The sequence below is a fragment of the Notamacropus eugenii genome, chromosome 1 (assembly GCF_028372415.1).
Source record: "Notamacropus eugenii isolate mMacEug1 chromosome 1, mMacEug1.pri_v2, whole genome shotgun sequence".
Taxonomy (NCBI): Eukaryota; Metazoa; Chordata; class Mammalia; order Diprotodontia; family Macropodidae; genus Notamacropus; species Notamacropus eugenii.
The window spans coordinates 37,781,446-37,802,229 of NC_092872.1; the positions used below are offsets into that span (position 1 = coordinate 37,781,446).

General features: G+C 35.4%; 1 protein-coding gene across 22 annotated transcripts in view; it reads right to left on the bottom strand.

The window, feature by feature from the left end:
- KDM4C (lysine demethylase 4C) overlaps nucleotides 1-20,784 on the bottom strand; it is a 544,029-nt gene that overhangs the window by 357,561 nt on the left and 165,684 nt on the right. For all 22 annotated transcript variants that reach the window (XM_072596853.1, XM_072596740.1, XM_072596750.1 and 19 more), the window contains one exon: nucleotides 3,080-3,129. In XM_072596853.1, the coding sequence (XP_072452954.1) occupies nucleotides 3,080-3,129 (50 nt within the window). The remainder of the gene's footprint in view (nucleotides 1-3,079; nucleotides 3,130-20,784) is intronic.

Here is a 20,784-nt window from a genome sequence, read left to right on the forward strand (position 1 = left end):
TATTTTGTGGGGGGGAAATCACAGGGAAGAACAAGGCAGAATGGACAGACTGAAAACAGGAGAACGAAAGGAAGAAGTCTTAATTCAAATGATGAAGAGTATCTCAATGAAGAGAGCTCTCCAGTGAAAAAAAGCGTATTCAAGCAAAAGGAAATGGTGACCTTCCCATGAGCTTAATTTAGGCAGGATTGGTAGACAGTAACATAAGCGTCTCTGAGAGAATAGAGTCCATCAACATGGACTACATTGTGCTTTAGGAAAAGGCAAACTGGAGGTCCTGGTGCAACATGGACCCATGGAGGAACAGGGCAGTGAGCCCAGAGATGGGATAATTAGGCAATGGAAAGAATAATGATAATGAGGGAAGCATGGGATAGAATACTTGGGACAAAGGGGTAACTTCTAACATGGGGTACTATTTTCACTCACATTATTTCTCATGGGCACTATTATGTCTAAGAGTTAAGCACAAAAGAAATAATAGTAATGATAATAAGAGCATTTATATAGTACCTACTATAAGCCAAGCACTTCACACAAAACAGGGAAAAAAAACAAGTTCCTTTGATTCTCACAACAATCCCATGAGGTGCTATTATCCTCATTTTACAGCTGAAGATCCTGAGACAAAGAGGACTGAGTGATTGGTCCAACATCACATTGGAACTCAGGCTCCCAACTCCTTGCCTAGTGAACTATTCCACCACCTGGGCAAGGTGGAGCGGGAGGACAGGGAGTGAGAAGATGACGGGACAAGTTCTATAAAGGACAAAACAAAGAAAAGGGACCTGGTGCTTCAGAAGCTCTAAGTTCATGAAGGGAAAAAAAAGAGATTAAAAATAAATTTAAACCATAGATGACAAATCAGAAAATGAAGGTTCATAACTTTCATACAAGAAAGAGAATGAAAAGAAGAAACTAAAGAAATTCTTTTTTAAACAGCAAAGAGGAAAAAAACAAAACTAAGAAATAACTATGTAGCATCTTAAAATTTGTAAAATACTTCAAGAATTTACGGAGGACTATATCACATCTTAAACATTTCTAAAGGTGAGAAAAGAGTGACCAAATAACATGGAAATACAATAGGTTTCCTTTATATAGATATTTAAAGTTTCTATCAATAGCCAGGCTGGCTTTAATACCCCTAGGATTGAAGAGAACACAAGAAAGTCAGAACTCCAACCAGTGAAATCTCCTTGTACCCATGGTGAGCAGGTAAGTGGTTGTCTTAAAAGTAGCATACAATGAATGAATTTGGCCAAATCAATAGTCAGCAAAATAGTACAAAAGCACATACAAAGAAAAACCTTAACTTCTTAAATAAAAACTTCAGCAGAAGACATAAAAATAAACAACTTCTGGGGTAAAAATGGTTATGATAGAGGGAAAGTCCTTCTCCAACTGCTAAGAAGGATGGGAAGAAATATTCAAATAAGCCACTGTGGTTGGATTTTTAGTTTTGACATTTCACTTTTAAAACTTTCAACCTCAATAAAATAATAGCTCCAAGGGCAGCAAAGTGGAGCAGTGGATGGAGTCAAGAGGACCTGAGTTCAAATCCAGCCTCAGACACTCACTGTGTGACCCTGGGCAAGTCACTTAACCCTGATTGCCTCAAAATAATAATAGTAATAGTTCCCTTGAAGGTAAATTCTATAATAAATTTAGGGGAAATTTTCAATCCTTTGTCTTACTGATGATTGCAAACCACCCCACCCCAAACTTCCCATGGTGCCTTGGTAGAAAGCAAATAAATGTATGAATTTTTTTTTAACTCACCATTAAGTATTTGGTTTCAAATACTTTTCAATATGAAAAAATTCTGTGCATAATCCCTGTCCCCATCCCCTCACGTGGTACTGGTATAACTTTAACATCCATTAAGAAAAAATAAAATGGAAAAAGTGACTATGAAATTTGGAATGCTTTCAAATGAATCTGTATTTTATTCATCACAATAATATCTGTTTTTTATTGGCAAAATAGCATTACATGTGCAAATCATTCCATTCACAGAAGGGATGTTTTGCTTGTCTATTTTGGAAATCATACTGACATTAAATAAATAGCAAAATAATGTTGGTACACATATGAATTCATGGATTCCTTGCAATAACTCCATGGTCCATAGGCTAGAAAACACTGTAACATACCAAATATATACAGCATGATATAATTCAGCTTTTCAAACAGACAAAGCAATTATCTCCATAATGACTTTTTTCAAAGTAATATCTTTGCCTTTAAAAATGTTTTCTCCCTCCAGTTTTTTTCTCCATGCTTCTCTCTGAACACCTGATAGGTTACTTAAGGGAATTCCTATTATTTCTGACAGCAAATGCCAAATTTTATTTCCAATTCATTGAAGTAAAGTTGTTCTTGATATTCATGATAAAAATATGCTTTTTCTAGCATCTTATCATGCAGTTGTATTATATTTCAAATACCAAAACAAGTGTACATGAATTATGCTTAAATAAAGCATATTCATAAAACTTATTTTCTAAAATATTGGAAATATTGAAATATATCATGTCTCCTTAAGACAGTACTCAATTCTACTTTGTCAAAATACTGTGAGGAAAATCAGCATTTCAGGAACTCTGGGTGAAGTCATCAGAGATCTTATCAAAGGAACGATGCAATTAGTACTAGATTCCATTAATAATAAGAAATGTATAATTTATCTATTATGCTTCATCTTTAAATATGCCTTTACATTTACCCTGGACTACATTCAATGCAGTAAGATTCTGAGGATATGGATAAGTAGAAGCACTGAAATGAAAGGGAAAAATAACCATTGCAATGTGTCTAAATCAGAAAATTGAAGTCACATGATCCACTGGGACACAGGAGCCCTTCAATGAATTAGATATATGTGTAAGCTAGACTTCTTATGAAACGTACCCAGTATAGTGACATATAATAACAGAAGTATTAAAAAAGACAATGTTTGTAAAATAATTAAACCATGACAAATAAACTGGCAATCTATACTTAATTGCAAACCATGAAAGAGAAATGAGGAATTTTTGACAACTGTTTAGACAAGAAATGTTGAAAATAATTTTACCTTGAGCTAGTCGTTCAAGTCGCTTTCCATGCTCTGGAGGTATAGCATACCTAAAATTGAATAAACAGATTTTTAAAAGTTATAATTTAAGACTGTGATCTAAAGAAAAAAATACAGTTATAACCAGAAAACAAATTTCAAATAACAAACCTCTGTTTCAAAGAAAACTCAATTTCATTAATAATTTTAAATGAATATAATTTGTGGCTTTATAAAATAGGCTGCCAATTTATCCTACTATAAAACTAGAATCTGAAATTATTAATATTTCAATTAAAAGACTGATAAAAAGAATTTTTTATGCTTTGTCAGGTATGACAGAACAATTGCACAAGCAAACATTTTCCTATTAATGTTAGTTTTCAAGCATATATAATTTACCAAAATTTATCATTCTTAGAAATAAACCCATTTCTTATGTATATTATTAAATTCTTTTTAAAAATCTTAATTATATTCATTTAACACTTCTGTAAAATAGAAATACTCAATTTTACCGTAGTTTTTAAAGACAATATACTTTAAAGTGTTTCACTGTGTATTTACCAAACTTATAAAAACAATTTCCCTGTACTATGAAAAGCATGAACATTTTCATGTTTAAGGAAGTTTTAAGAATAAAAATTGTTATTTCCCAATTTAAACATACTATATCTAATTTCAGTTTTTCTGGCACTAGCAATTACTATATTTATTAGCTCACATTTATAGACAAAAATACATAAGATCACAAGATTAGGAGATAAAAGTATGTAAAGGACAAAGCCTGCCCTGAGCTGACATAATTTCTTGTTCATACCCCAAACTGGAATCCCTCCTTATCCAAGGAAATCAAGACAGATGGCAGTCAACCAGTACTAGACTGAGAAATTGCTTGGACTGCTGGGACCTTTACAGATAAGCAGATCATCCTATTTTCTTGGTCTTCTTTTGTTCATCCATCGCTGCTGAAGGAAGAAGACCATGCCATCAGAGAAATTATGACATGACTCACACTTGACTTTGTTTTGAGTGAGGGAGGGTTGTGCAGGTCACCAGCCTCAATTCTCCTCCAGAGCCATCTGAATCCAGTGACCTGATATTCCTCAGAATGACTGGAGATGGTCCAGGATTCATGGTGCAATAATTCCCAAGGGAAAAAAAACTCTCCTTTAAGAAGGACTTAGTCCTTTACCAACCCCTACTGCTCTCTTCCTCCTCCTAGGCCACTTCCATTTAGGAGATTTCTGTCCTTCCTCTTCCCTTTGTTGCAATGTCATAAATATGTGGCCTTCCGTTTGGATGTGAACTCTGGGCACCTGGAATTTCACATACATGTTCATTTCTCTTATAATAAATCCAGTTGCAACATGTCTCATGGACTTGTGATATTTTTTTTTTTTTTGTTAGGACAAAATGGGCTAAACAGTGGGCTATGAGAGAAATGAAAACTGTTAAACTGTCCAGAGGATGCAACTGCAAGACTAGGTAACCACAAGGGGCACATGTGTGCCCCATTTGTTTCAGATCTCTCGTTTGAGGAGTGTCATTTCTCCACTTATATCTCAGACTCCTATTTCTTTCAGCTGAATTCCCTATTACAGCTGAAACTCCTAATTAATCTTAACTCTTAATATTATTAAACTTCAAGTGTGCATTTAATGCTCCTGATAATATACCACAAAACTTAACTAGACTCACTGAAATTAGCCAACTAAATAAAAGTAAATTCAACTGTGCATTTAACTTAGAATTTATCATTTAAATATATATATATATATACACACACACATATATAAAACTAATTCAATATAATTCATTTCCTTTTTTATGCATTTAAAAACATTATTCTAAGAAAAGGTTTATAGGTTAACCAGATTGCCAAAATGATCTCTGAAAACAAATAAAAGTTTAAGAACACCTGCTCAGGGAACCGGCTTGGAGCACTCAGAACTTCAGTGACCTGCTTATGAATGGAAGACTGACCTTGTACCCAGAGATTTCTGTCTTTCAAGACAGCTCTTAATTCACTCCAAGTGTTCTTAACCATTTTTCTCCTCAGTCATGGAACCTGTAGGATAAAACCTACAGGCCGGCCCATTTTCATATTAACATTTTGTTGTCTACATTCATTATTTACAGAAATGTTAAAATTTCACTTAGGGGTCAGTAAAAATATAGTTTTCCCACTTACAAGTACATGGACCTTGTCTTCCTCAACCCATGAACCTCAGCTTAAGAATTTGCATTACAGGGGGAAACAAAAAACAAAAGCCTGCTTTTAGCCTAGACACACATCAGCTCAACTTAAAGATCTCTACCTTCTGACTGAAAGAACCAAAAGCTACAACACTCAGCCAACATCATGAATCGGAAAAAGCAGACGAAAAGTGAAAAAACCATAGAATCTTTCTATGGGGATAAGGACCAAAACACAAACACCAAAGAGGTTAGAGCTGAGACTGTACTTCCATCTGAAACCTCAGATGGGACTATGAATTTCTCGCAAGCACAACTAGATTACCTGGAACGTCTGAAGAAGGATATAAAAGAAAAACTGGCCAATGATTTTAAAACTATAAAAAAAGAATTCACTGATGAGATCACCCTGAAAAAGAAAATTGAAGAAATGGAAAAGGAAGTTCAAAAATTAAATGGAGAGAATAATTCCCTAAAAGGAAGAGCTAATCAAATGGAAAAGAAAACCCAAAACCTAATTGGGAAAATTGATCAGATGGAAAAGGAAACCCAAAACCTAACTGGGAAAATTGGTCGAATGGAAAAAGAAGTACAAAAATTAAATGGAGAAAATAGCTCCTTAAAGGGAAAAATTGGTCAGATGGAAAAGGAGATGGAAAAGCTAACTGAAGAAAACACTATGATGAAGATTAGAATTGGGCAAGTAGAAACTAATGACTCAATGAGGCAACAAGAATCAGTCAAACAAAATTTAAAGAATGAAAAGATAGAAGAAAATGTAAAATATTTAATTGGAAAAACAACTGACCTGGAAAATAGATCCAGGAGAGAAAATCTAAGAATTATTGGCCTGCCAGAAACCCATGATGAAGAAAAGAGTCTGGACAATATCTTCCAGGAAATCATCAAGGAAAACTGTCCAGAAATACTAGACTCAGAGGGCAAAATAGTCATCAAAAGAATCCACCGTTCCCCTCCCGAAAGGGATCCCAAACTCAAAACCCCAAGAAATATAGTTGCCAAATTCCAGAGCTATCAAGTGAAGGAGAAAATACTACAAGCAGCCAGAAAGAAACAATTCAAATATCAAGGACACACAGTCAGGATCACACAGGACCTTGCAGCTTCTACATTAAAAGATCGAAAGAACTGGAACCCAATATTCCGTAAGGCAAAGGAGTTGGGACTTCAACCAAGGATCAACTACCCAGCAAAGTTCAGCATAACATTTCAGGCAAGGAGAAAGTCATTCAACGAAATAAGGGATTTCCAGAGCTTCCTGACCAAAACACCAGAACTCAATAGACAATTTGATCTTCAAATGCAGGTCTCCAGAGAATCATAAAAAGGTAAACAGAGGGGAAAAAACAAAAACAAAAACTTGCTACTCAATTAGGGCAAACTGTTTACCTCCCTATAAGGGAAGATGATACCTGTTAATCTTGAGAACTGTGCAGCTATTATGATAAAAGGGATATATGTAGAGGGAACGGGCATAAAGTAAATGATGTCATGTCAAAAATATGATTTAAGTATGAGAAGGGAATGTAATAGGAGGTGTGGAAAGGGGGAAGCAGAAAATGGCAAATTATATCACAGGAAGAAGTACAAAACTATAGTAGAGGGAAGGAGGGGAGGGAGATGAGCATTGTTTGAGAGGTACTCTCATCTGATTTGTTCAAAGGAGGGAACAATAATCTTAAGTAGATAATCCTAACTAGCTCTATAGGTAGTAGGAGGGCAAGGGGGAAGAAAGGGGAGGGTGGCTAAAAGGGAGGAAAGAAGCAATAAGAGTAAAGGGAACTAAAAGGGAGGGGGGTCAAAAGAAGGAGGGGAAGGCTGCAGGAGGAGGGGGAGAAAAGTGAATACTATTGAGGAGGGGAAGGGAGACGGGAGAGCTAAAAGCACAAATGGTGGGAAAGAGGTTGGAGGGAAATACACAGATTGTAATCATAACTGTGAATGTGAATGGAATGAACTCTCCCATAAAACGGAGACGGATAGCAGAATGGATTAAAAGCCATAATCCAACAATATGCTGCTTACAAGAAACACGTTTGAAACGGGGGGATACACATAGGATAAAGGTCAAAGGATGGAGCAGAATATATTGTGCTTCAGCTCATGTAAGAAAGGCAGGAGTAGCAATCCTAATCTCAGACAAAGCAAAAGCAGAAATAGATCTAATCAAAAGGGATAAGGATGGAAACTATATCCTGCTAAAAGGCACCATAGACAATGAAGCAATATCATTACTAAACATGTATGCTCCAAGTGGTATAGCATCCAGATTCTTAGAGGAGAGGTTGGGGGAGTTGAAGGAAGAAATTGATAGCAAAACTATACTAGTGGGGGACCTCAACCTCCCCCTCTCTGAACTAGATAAATCCAACCTCAAAATAAACAAGAAAGAGGTTAAGGAGGTAAATAAAACTCTGGATAAGGTAGATATGATAGATCTTTGGAGAAAATTAAATGGGAATAGAAAGGAATATACCTTTTTCTCAGCGGTACATGGAACATTTACAAAAATTGACCATGTACTAGGACATAAAAATCTCACAATCCAGTGCAGAAAGGTAGAGATAATCAATGCATCCTTTTCAGATCATAATGCATTAAAAATTACATGTAATAAAAGGCCATGGAAAGAGAAACCAAAAATCAATTGGAAACTAAATAATCTAATTCTAAAGAAGGGTTGGGTTAAAGAAGAAATCATAGAAACAATCAACAATTTCATTCGAGAGAATGACAATAGTGAGACAACATACCAAAACTTATGGGATACTGCAAAAGCAGTTATCAGGGGAAGTTTTATATCTCTGAATGCTTACATAAATAAAATAGAGAAAGAGGAGATCAATGACTTAGGCTTGCAGTTGAAAAAGCTAGAAAAAGAACAAATTGAAAATCCCCAAGTAAATACCAAATTAGAAATACTGAAAACCAAAGGAGAGATTAATAAAATTGAAATTAAGAAAACTATTGAATTAATAAATAAAACCAATAGTTGGTTTTATGAAAAAACTAATAAAATTGATAAACCTTTGGTCAATCTGATTAAAAAAAGAAAGAAGAAAACCAAATTACTAATATTAAAAATGAAAGGGGTGAACTCACCTCCAATGAGGAGGAAATTAAAACAATAATTAGAAACTACTTTGCCCAACTTTATGCCCACAAATTCGATAATCTAAACGAGATGGATGAATATTTTAAAAAATACAAATTGCCCAGATTAACAGAAGAGGAAGTTGAATACTTAAACAACCCCATCTCAGAAAAAGAAATTGAACAAGCCATCAATGAACTCCCTAGGAAAAAATCTCCAGGGCCAGATGGATTCACAAGTGAATTCTATCAAACATTTAAAGAACAGTTAATTCCAATACTACATACACTATTCTTGAAAATTGGGGAAGAAGGAGTCCTCCCAAATTCTTCCTATGATACAAATATGGTTTTGATACCCAAACCAGGAAGAGACAAAACAGAGAAAGAAAATTATAGACCAATTTCCCTAATGAATATAGATGCAAAAATTTTAAATAAGATTCTAGCAAAACGAATACAGCATCTTATCACGAGATTAATACATTATGATCAGGTAGGATTCATACCAGGACTACAGGGCTGGTTCAATATTAGGAAAACTATTAGCATTATCGATCACATCAACAACAAAGCTAACAAAAACCACATGATTATCTCAATAGATGCAGAAAAAGCTTTTGACAAAATACAACATCCATTCCCACTAAAAACATTGGAGAATGTAGGAATAAAGGGAACTTTCCATAAAATAATAAGCAGTATCTATCTAAAACCTTCAGCAAGCATTATATGCAATGGGGATAAGCTAGATGCATTCCCAATAAGATCAGGGGTGAAACAAGGTTGTCCATTATCACCACTATTATTTAATATGGTACTAGAAATGTTAGCTGTAGCAATTAGACAAGATAAAGATATCCAAGGAATTAAAATAGCCAAAGAAGAAACTAAGTTATCACTCTTTGCAGATGATATGATGATTTACCTAGAGAATCCCAGAGATTCAAGTAAAAAATTACTAGAATTAATAAACAACTTTGGCAAAGTTGCAGGGTACAAAATAAACCCACACAAATCTTCTGCATTCCTGTATATTAGCAACAAAGTCCAACAGCAAGAGATAGAAAGAGAAATCCCATTTAAAGTTAGGGTAGACAGTATAAAATACTGAGGAGTCTACCTGCCAAAACAAACCCAGGGATTATATGAACACAATTACAAGACACTTTTTGCACAAATAAAGTCAGATTTAAGTAAGTGGAAAAACATTAGTTGCTCATGGATAGGCCGTGCTAATATAATAAAAATGACAATTCTACCCAAATTAATATACTTATTTAGTGCCATACCAATTAAACTATCAGACAATTACTTTCTAGAGCTGGACAAAATAATATCAAAATTCATTTGGAAAAACAAAAGGTCCAGAATATCAAAGGGACTAATGAAAAGAAATGCTTGGGAAGGTGGCCTAGCACTACCAGACCTCAAACTGTACTATAAAGCAGCAATTATCAAAACCACTTGGTATTGGCTAAGAAACAGAGAGGTAGACAAGTGGAATAGACTTGGCACTCAAGATGCAGTAGGCAAGGAATATAGCAACCTTCTGTTTGATAAACCCAAGGACCCCAGCTTCTGGGATAAGAACTCATTGTTTGACAAAAATTTCTGGGAAAACTGGATAACAGTGTGGCGGAAATTAGGCATAGACCCATGCCTGACACCGTACACAGGAATAAAATCCAAATGGGTACATGATTTAGGTATAAAGATTGATACCATGAATAAACTGGAGAAGCAAGGAATAGTGTATTTATCAGATCTATGGAGAAGGGAAGAATTCTTTACTAAAGGAGAGATAGAAAGCATTATGAAATGCAAAATGGATAACTTTGATTACATTAAACTGAGAAGTTTTTGCACAACCAAACCCAATGCAACCAAAATCCAGAGGGATGTAGTAAATTGGGAAAGAATTTTTACAGCTAAGCTCGGGGATAAAGGCCTCATTTCTAGAATATATAGAGAACTGATCCAAATGTATAATCATACAAGTCATTCCCCAATTGATAAATGGTCAAAGGATATGAACAGGCAATTTTCAGAGGAAGAGGTTAAGGCTATCTATAATCATATGAAAAAATGCTCTAAATCACTATTGGTTAGAGAGATGCAAATCAAAACAACTCTGAGGTACCACATCACACCTATAAGATTGGCAAACATGACAGAACAAGAAAATGATAAATGCTGGAGAGGATGTGGGAAAGTTGGAACACTAATTCATTGTTGGTGGAGCTGCGAGCGCATCCAACCATTCTGGAGAGCAATTTGGAACTATGCCCAAAGGGCTACAAAAATGTGCATACCCTTTGACCCAGCAATATCGCTACTAGGACTATATCCCCAAGAGATCATAAAAATGGGAAAGGGTCCCACATGTACAAAAATATTTATAGCAGCACTCTATGTAGTTGCCAAAAACTGAAAGTCAAGGGGATGTCCATCAATTGGGGAATGGCTGAATAAATTATGGTATATGAATGTAATGGAGTACTATTGTGCCATAAGAAATGATGAACAAGAAGACTTCAGAGAGGCCTGGAAGGACTTATATGACCTGATGCTGAGTGAAAGGAGCAGAACCAGGAGAACTTTATGCACAGCAACAACCACAGTGTGTGAGAGTTTTTTCTGGTAGACTTAGATTTGTGTAATAACACAAGAACTTCTTACCAAAAAAAAAAAAAAAATCCCAATGGAGGATCTCAAGGCAAAATGCCTGCCACACTCAGAGAGAGAAATATGGAAGTCACTCACATATTGTAGCAGATCATGTTTGTGTATGTGTATGTGTTTGTGTATCATGTTCTGATTTGTTATACGATTTCTTTCATTTATCTTAGTCTGACTACATAGCATGACTATAGTGAAAATATACTCAATAGGAAAGTATATGTAGAATCTATACAGAATTGTATGCAGTCGTGGGGAGGGAGGGGGGAGTGGGGGGTAGGTGGGGGGGATAAAATCACAATTGTATGGCAGTGATTGTTAAACATTACAAAATAAAAAAATAAAAAAATAAAAAAAGAATTTGCATTACAGCTTTCAACTACCACAAAGAGTGCTGCTATAAATATTTTTGTACATGTAGGACCACTTCCCATTTTTATGATCTCTTGGGGATACAGTCCTAGAACCAGTGTTGCTGGGTCAAAGGGTATGCACATTTCTGTAGCCTTTTGGGTATACTTCCAAATTTCTCTCCAGAATCGTTGGATCAGCTCACAGCTCCACCAACAATGAATTAGTGTTCCAACTCTCCCTCATCTTCTCCATCATTTACCATCATCCTGTTTTGTCACGCTAGTCAATCTGATGGGTGTGATGTGGTATCTCAGAGTTCTTTGGAATTCAACTGCAGAATGCACCAGATCATTATCTTTTATATTACATTTTGGTTTGTTTTGTGATTTCTCCCATTCATTTTAATTCTTCTATGCAACATGACAAAGGTGAAAATTCATTTAATAGGAACGTATGTGTAGAACCCGCATAAAACTGTATGCTGTCTCAGGGAGGGAGGAGGGAAGGAAGGGGAAAAGAGGGAAAGGGAGGGGGAAAAGAATGTAAGTCATATGGAAGTGACTGTAGAACACTGAAAACAAAATAACAAAAATTTTTTAAAAAGAATTTGCATTATATGTCACTGCCTCCCAAAAACATACAATGCCAAGACTAATACTCCAAGAGGGATACCTTACAATTTGATAATATAATGTTATAGATTATTTATGTAACACTTTACAAAGAAAGAAGGGAAGTAATACCTTCATTTCAATTTATCCAAATTTCCATGCCAAAACAAAATCACTCTGCTACAGGCACTCCTTTTTTGCAAACACATGCATTGGGGTGAACACTAAGTTTATTTCTGTAACTGGAAAAGGTCTATTTGATTGTTTCTTCAAAATTTTTCAAAACAGCTTTCCCTGAGCCAACATTTGGCAACATCAGTCACAACCCAAAAAGAAAAGAACTCACTACAAGCTATTCAATGGATACATCTCCAGTTTAGCAGCCTGCTCATCATGCCAAACTGCTCTCTTCATATTTGTAGTCAGCCTATCATACACTAATTAAAACTAAATCCATTCTTTATATGTTTTCTTTAACAAATACTGTAAATGGCACTCTCTGCTCTTTACTCAATATTACTGATGCTAATATGACAAAGAAAGTTAAAATGAACACTAAACTTTCATGGACAAGTACAAAGGAATCATAGTATCTATAATTATAACCTGCAGAGTAGGTACAATATTTTTTAAATCAATCAAATTAGCACAAGAATGCATGCTCAGAGTCAAAAAGAAATTAGAAAATCTAAGAATCAGCGTATGGACTACTAAAAAAATTACAACATGAAAATGCAGCTTAAAGGGGGGAAAATCTTCTAATAATAATCTCTATTGGACACCTATTATTAATCCAACAATCATTAATTAAGCACTTTCTCACAATGTGCCATGCTGGGGATATAAAGGCAAAAAAAAAAATAGTACATACCAACAAGAAGCTTACTTTCTATCAGGACAGACTACATGTTCATAAATAACAACAAAAATAATAATAAAAGGCAAATATACGGGGCAGCTAGGTGCATAAACTGCATGACCTACCTAGAGACTGGAAGATTCAACTTTCTGAGTTCAAATCTGGCCTTGGATACTGACTAGCTATACTACCCTGGTTACGTCAATTAACCCTGTTTGCCTCAGTTTCCTCATTTTTAAAATGAGATAGAGGGGGGAAGGAACCTTTCAAGTAGAAGGACGGACCTGGAGAGGCTCCCTCCCACAGCCCATAAAATACCTGTAAAAAATGACTCTAAACAAATACTAGAACAGCAGAAGCCACAAAATGACAGAGTGAAGGAGATTTCCAGCTCAAGGCAGCATGGAAGACTGACATGAAAGGTCTATCACACCAGGCGCTGAGCAGAGTTCAGCCCTGCCAGCAGGAAGAACAGGATAGGAACAGGCCTCCAGGGCAGAATCCCCAGCAGGGAAGGTCTCAGATCCCTCAACCCACAAGTGACAAAGGAAGCTTCAAAAGTCAGTGACAGGGCTTTCCCAGCTGGGTGAGAGGGGAGCAGGGTCCCCCCCAGCACAGGCTCTAGGCAGCAGCAGCACCATCAAGGAAAACTGCCCTGATATCCTAGGAGCAGAGTAAAACAAATACTGAAAGAATCCACCAATCACCTCCTGAAAGAGATACCAAAAGGAAAACTCCTAGGAATATTGTAGCCAAATTCCAGAGCTCCCAGGTCAAGCAGAAAATACTGCAATCAGAAAGAAACAATTTGAGTATTGTGGAAATACAATCAGGATAACACAAGATCTAACAGCTACACTAAGGGATCGAAGAGCTTAGAATATTACATCACAGAAGTGAAAAGAATTAGGATTAAAACCAAGAATCACCTACCCAGCAAAACTGAGTATAATATTTCAGGAGAAAAAAATGGTGATTCAATGAAACAGAGGACTTTCAAGCATTCCTGATGAAAAGACCAGAGCTGAAGAAAATTTGACTTTCAAACACAAGAATCAAGAGAAACATGAAAAGGTAAACAGGAAAGAAAAATCATAAGGGACCTACTAAAGTTGAACTATTTACATGCCTACATGGAAAGCTAATATTTGCAACTCTTGAAACTTTTCTCAGTATTTGGGTAATTGGAGGTATTATACACATATATTATGTATATATATATATATATATATAGAGAGAGAGAGAGAGAGAGAGAGAGAGAGAGAGAGAGAGACAGAGACAGAGACAGAGACAGAGACAGAGACAGAGACAGAGAGAGGCAGAGAGCACAGGGTGAGTAGAATAGGAAGTGATGATAGCTATGAAAATAAAATTAATGGGTGAGAGAGGAATATATTGGGAGATCAGGAGAAATGAAATGAGGCAAATTATCTCTCATAAAAGAGCAAGAAAAAACTTTTTCAATGTTTTTCAAAAATCTTCAAAAGGAAGGAGATGATAGGGGAAAAGCGAAGCTTACTCTCATCACATTTGGCTTAAGGAGAGAATAACACTGCATGCTCAATTTGGTTTGAAAATCTATTTTACACTACAGGAAAGGAGGAGAGGAGGGGATAAGTGAAATGGGGGAATGACAGAAGGGAGGGCAAATGGGAGGAGGGAGTAATTAGTAAACTTTTAGGGACAGACAAGGTCAAAAGAGAGAATAGAATAAATGGGGGGAAGTATAGGATGGAGGGAAATACACTTAGTCTTTTTTTAATTGTTTTATTTATTTTCAGTACTCCACAATCACTTTCACATAACCTAGATTCTTTTCCCCTCCCTCCCCGTCCTTCACCCATATCTCCCCACTCCTTCCCCAAGACAGCATACAATTATATTCTACACATACATTCCCACTAAATACACCCTCACCTTAGTCATGTTGCATAGAAGAATTAAAATGAACGGGAGAAATCATAAAACAAACCAAAACGTACTACAAAAGAAAAATGATCTGCTACATTCTGCAATTGAATTCCATAGCTCTTTTTCTGGATGTGGAAGGCATTTTGCCTTAAAAGACCACTGGGAATTTTTTAAGTCCTTGCATTGCAATGAAGTTCTAAGTGAACCAGAAAAAAATCCTTGCACACTGTCCTTATTGCTGTGTTCAAAGTTCTCCTGGTTCTGCACCTTTCACTCAGCATCAGATCATATAAGTCTTTCCAGGTCTCTGAAGTCTTCCTGTCCATCATTTCTTATAGCACAACAGTATTTCATTACATTCATATACCACAATTTATTCAGCAAGGCAAGAAAAAGCTTTTTCAATGGAGGGGAAAAGGGGGGAGGTGAGAGGGAAAAAGTGAAACTTACTCTCATCACATTTGGCTTAAGAAAGGAATAACATGCACACTCAAATTAGTATAAAAACCTATCTTACACTACAGGAAAGTAGGGGAGAAGGGGACAAGCAGGGTGGGGGGGATGATGGAAGGGAGGGAAAAGGGAAGAGGGAGCGATTAGCAGCAAACACTTTTGGGGAGGGTCAAGATCAAAAGAGAGAACAGAATAAATGAGGGACAGGATAGGATGGAGGGAAATATAGTTAGTCTTACACAATACAACGATTATGGAAGTCTTTTGCAAAACTATACATACATAGCCTATACTGAATTCCTTATCTTCTCAGTGGGGATGGGTGGGAAGGGAGGAAGTGAGAGAAGTTGGAATTCAAAGTTTTAGAAATGATATACTGAGAACTCTTTTTGCATGTAACTGGGAAATAAGAAATACAGGTAATGGGGTATAGAAATTTAGTTTGCTCTACAAGACAAGAGAGAAGATGGGGATAAGGGAAGGGAGGGGTGTGATAGAAGGCAGGGCAGATTTGGGGAAGGAGTAATCAGAATGCACGGTGTTTTGGGATGAGGGGAGGGCAGAGATGGGGAAATTTTGTGGAAATCAATGTTGAAAACTTAAAATAAATAAATAAGTGCTTTAACAGGTGAAAGTAATAGAATACTATTGTGCTGTAAGAAATGACAAACAGGTGGACTTTAGAAAAACCTGGAAGACTTATGTGAACTGATGCTGAGGGAAATAACCAGTCAGAATATTATACACAGAAACAGCCACAGTGTCTGATGACTGATTTTGATAGACTTTACTCTTCACAGAAACGTAAGGGCCTAACACATTCCCAAAGGACTCATGATGCAAAATGCCATCCACATCCAGAGAAAGAACTATGGAGTCGGAACACAGAATAAAGTGACTTTTCTCCTTTGTTACATTTTGTTTTGTTTTGTTTTTCTTGTGGTTTCTCTCTCATTCGTTTCAATTTTTCTATGCAACATGACTAATGTGAAAATATGTGTTAATAGGAATGTATGTATAGAACCCATATAAGATTGCATGTCATCTTGGGGAGAGAGGCGTAGAAAATTTGGAATTTATTGAAGTGATTGCTAAAAACTGAATAACAAATAAATTAATAAATTTGAGGGTAAAAAAGAAATCCAGATAAGCCTATAAGATTAAAATACCTTTAGGAGAGTGCAAAGCAACATGCTGGAAATTTTCCCCATTTCCAATGGGCCTGGAAATTTTTTGTCATTAAAGAAATGATGAACTATGATAAATATATTAATGTAATGAAAAATAAAGTTGTTCCACAACCACAGAAATTGACAAATGGAGTTAGGATAGTATCACAGAATTTTCCACTATACAATACTTCATAAATACTTCAGAAATTTATTCAGGATATAGATTAACATGTTTCAAAGTCCTAAAAATCCAGCTGACCTCAGTTCTAGTGAAAATTAACAGGATATTATCAGGGCTAGATTTGAAAAGATGAACTGTCAGTAATACATACAATATCCAATGTGACAAAAGTGTAGTTTCATAATAAATTAAAGAATGTATCAAAATCCTGCAATCTCAAAACCATATCATTTTTAAAACGTAACTGCAGCAAAAAAAGAGCAGATTGCATAGTAAAGGTTTTTTTAAAGATGCAAAATGTTGGGAGGTTCACTGAAGTTAATACATTTAATTATTTTATTTCAACCCTAATTGGCCAATCACTACACAAATGCAGTTTATCTCTTGCCTTCTCCAATTTTTGCTCTTTTATATGAACGTAATGGAATACTATTATGCTAGAAGAAATGATGAACATGCAGACTTCAGAAAAACCAGCAAAGATTTTTATGAATTGATGCTGAAGGAAGGAAGCAGAATCAGGAGAACACTGCACACAGTAATAGGCACGGTCTGCGATGACTGATTCTGATAAACTTAGTACCTAAAACAATTCCAAAGGACTCATGATGGAAAATGCCATCCACATACAGAAGAAGAACTAAGATGTCTGAACGCAGAGCAAAGCAGACTATTTTCTTTACTGTTTTGTTTTTTATTTCTCATGGTTTCTCCCAATCCTTCTATACAACATGACTGATGTGAAAATGTTTAACAGGAATGTATGTGTAGAGCCTGTATCAGATTGCAGGCTATCTTAGGGAAAGAGGGGGGAGGGAGGGGGACAAAATGTAAAACTTATGGAAGTGAATGTCTAAAACTAAAAACAAATTAATTTATTTTTAAAAATATGCTCTTCAATTTATCAGAATTTGTTTTATTATATTAATCTTTCTTGCTATTTATTGTTTATAATCTTTTAAACAAAATAACCTTTGACATACGAATAAAGCAAATATCAAAGCAACAAAAGAAAATAACAAGAATAAAGCTTTGGCTCCAAATCAATCAGAGCTTGCATTTATACAGCCCCTTCAGGCTTGTAAAGTGCTTTACAAATATATCTATTCTGACCTTCATAGCAAGCTGTGAAGGAAGCTGCCATCACCCTTGTTTTACAGGTGAAGAAACTGAGGCGGACAGAAGTTAAGTGCCTCCCCCAGGGTCATGTAGCTCACCAGTGTCACTGGGATTTGAAACCAAGTCTTGCTGACTCCAGGCCCAGCACTGCCTCACTAACTGCCTAGCTTATTAGTAGTAAAGCACAATGAAGAGCTGCAAAGAATCATGACCTAAGAAAAATGGTGAACTATGAACAAGCACATGCAATACTGATCCAAGTCATTAACAATAAGAGAAATGCAAATAAAACATTTCTGAGATTTCACCAAACAGGCAGAAAAGTAGAAAAGCTGCAAGAAGACAAGTGCAGTGAGAAGCTACCGGAAGAGCTTTTCATTGTTCCAACTATTCTGGAAAACTGTTTGCAATTATGTGAAAGAAGCAATTCAACTATTCATAGCTTCTAACCCAGATATTTCACTATTAGATATATTCCTCAAGGAAGCTGATGAAAAAAAAAAAGACCCCACAAATACCAAAATATTTATAGCAGAACTTTTGTGGTATTAAAGAAGTAGATGTCCATCTCCAGAGAAGTAGCAATACACTACAGAACATGATTGTAATATGGTGTATTATTTCACTACAAGAAATGGTAAATACTCCCCCAAAATCAAATTATCAAGGGAGAAAATCCAAGCAATAGACAACCATATTAAAAAATGCTCCAAATCACTAATAATTAGTGAAATGCAAACTGAAACAACTCTGAGCTACCACCTTACACCCATCAGACTGGCAGAGGATTAAAAAGGAATTGTTGGAGACAATGCAAGAAGAAAGGCTTATTAATGCACTGTTGACACAGCTGTGAAACTGGTAAAAAAATAATAATAATAATCTGGAATCATGCCATAAAATCACTAAGCTGCATATGTCCTCTGTCACAGCATAACCATCCTAGGCCCATACCTAGAGAGATCAAAGAGAGAGGAAAAGTTCCTCTGTCTGTAAAAATATTCATATCATCCCTTTCTGTTGTAGCACAGGATTGGAAACAAATGGAGTAACAAGTAGCAAACAGCTGCACAGATTGTGTCTCACAAAGGCAAAGCAAGTATTGCATCGTAGCACTGAGTGGTCAAAGGGATGGTTTCAGAGAAACCTGGGGAAACTTGCAACAGAAAGAACAGTCTATACAGTAACAACATTATCATGAAGAAAAACTCCAAATGACTTAGCAATTCTGCTTGGTGTGATGACTAACCACAATTCCAAAAGACTGATGATGACTCATACCTATGAACTGACAAAAACGTGACTAAGTCAAGATGCAGAAAAAGATGTATTTTCAGATATAATCAAGGTGGTATCTGTTTTGCTTGACTATGCATACTGGCTATAGGGGCTTTGTTTTTCTTTTTGTATTTCAATCAAGGTGGAAGAGGGGAGATAAAAATAGGATAGAAAGAAAAAAAAGAAAAACAGAAAGGGAGGAGGGGCCCTAAAGCATCTTTTTAAAAAAAGAAAAAAAGAGAAGAAAAAGAAATCCAGCAAAAATTTCTATTAGATAGAACAGTTTTAAATATGACATGCTGAATTCACCTTATCTATTGTTTTAAAAAGGAAGTTCTATATGAGATCCAAAGTTTCATGCAAAATTCTCTTTTTCTGTTCTCCTATGTATATGTAAATGCACATTTTATCTGGTATTTGGTAAATACAGAATTTCTTTAAAATAAATTAACAGAAGAAAAAATTATGAATATGAATGCAGGAGCACGGGAAGAATTAATGAATTAATACAAGAAGCAAACATGACCTTAAAACAACATAGAAAATGGCAGCAAGCGATTGCAGCAAAAAAGGACATACTGCATGTTAAAAAATTTTTAAAGATGCAAAAAGCTGTATGGTTTGTTCTTTAAATAAATCTCTGCAAATGGATAAATAAAATAAAACAATCAGAACTGAATGTAATATAATTATGATCAAGTTTGGCCCCAAACAAAAGAAATGAGAAGACATTTTCCCTCTTCTTTACAGAAATGGGAAGCTACGAGTATAGCACACTGCATATGAAGTCAGACTTCTTTAATAAGTTGTTTAGTTTTGCTGATCTTCTTTCCTCTTTTTATTCTTTATTATAAGTAATAACTTGTTAAGAAGAAATATGTGAGAGAAATGAGGGTGTTAGAAAAACTAAGACAACTGATTTTAAATTTTATTTTAAAAAAAGATATTTGACTTGTGTAAGAAGGTGAACAGAACTGCACTACATATGCAGACATCAGAAACATCATTTTCTGGACTGTCAAGTTATTTTCATATACGATTTTTTTTATCTATGCGTTGTTCTACAGGTGAATGAAATCTTGAAAACTAGATTAGCATATAATAATCATCAAGCTAACAAAACATTTTCCATCATTTAGCTGACTGATTATAAATGATAAAAATGATAGTAAATGTTTTTTGGCATTCATTGTAGCTAATGCAAAATAAAATGCAGTTTGCAAGTAGCAAGATGCTAAATGAAATCCCTAAATCAATGCTGAGAAAAATGAGAGTAATCCTTTTAACAAAGTGAATTTAGAATCAAAAGAATTTCTAAAGGCTAAGCTTTACTTCAAATGTTTCCCAGTCAAACAGGGCTAAAAGAACTACAAAATCATTCATCATCTCTCTCCCCCAAGTCTGTTGAACTCATTAATGTATTCTCACAATGCCTCATTTCCACAGACCTTAGGCCAAACTTTTTTAGGCTGAGAGATAATATATTAGATCCTTTCCAATTTTAAAAATCTCATTTAACCTATTAATTTCCAGAAAACAGAGTTAAGCAGAAAGTTAGGTATACTTCAAAACAGGCACTGCGATTACAACAACAAATGAAAAAACTGGAGCTCTAAGGTTTACATACTGAATGTCACAAAGCTAATAAATATAAGAATCAAAACTAGAATTTGAACCTACATCTACTGACTCTAAGTCCAGCACTCTATTAAGCAGGCTTACTTACAATATAAAGAATAATTTACTTAAATATTATCATAAGTTTTCATTTTCCCAGTCATTATTTACTGTCT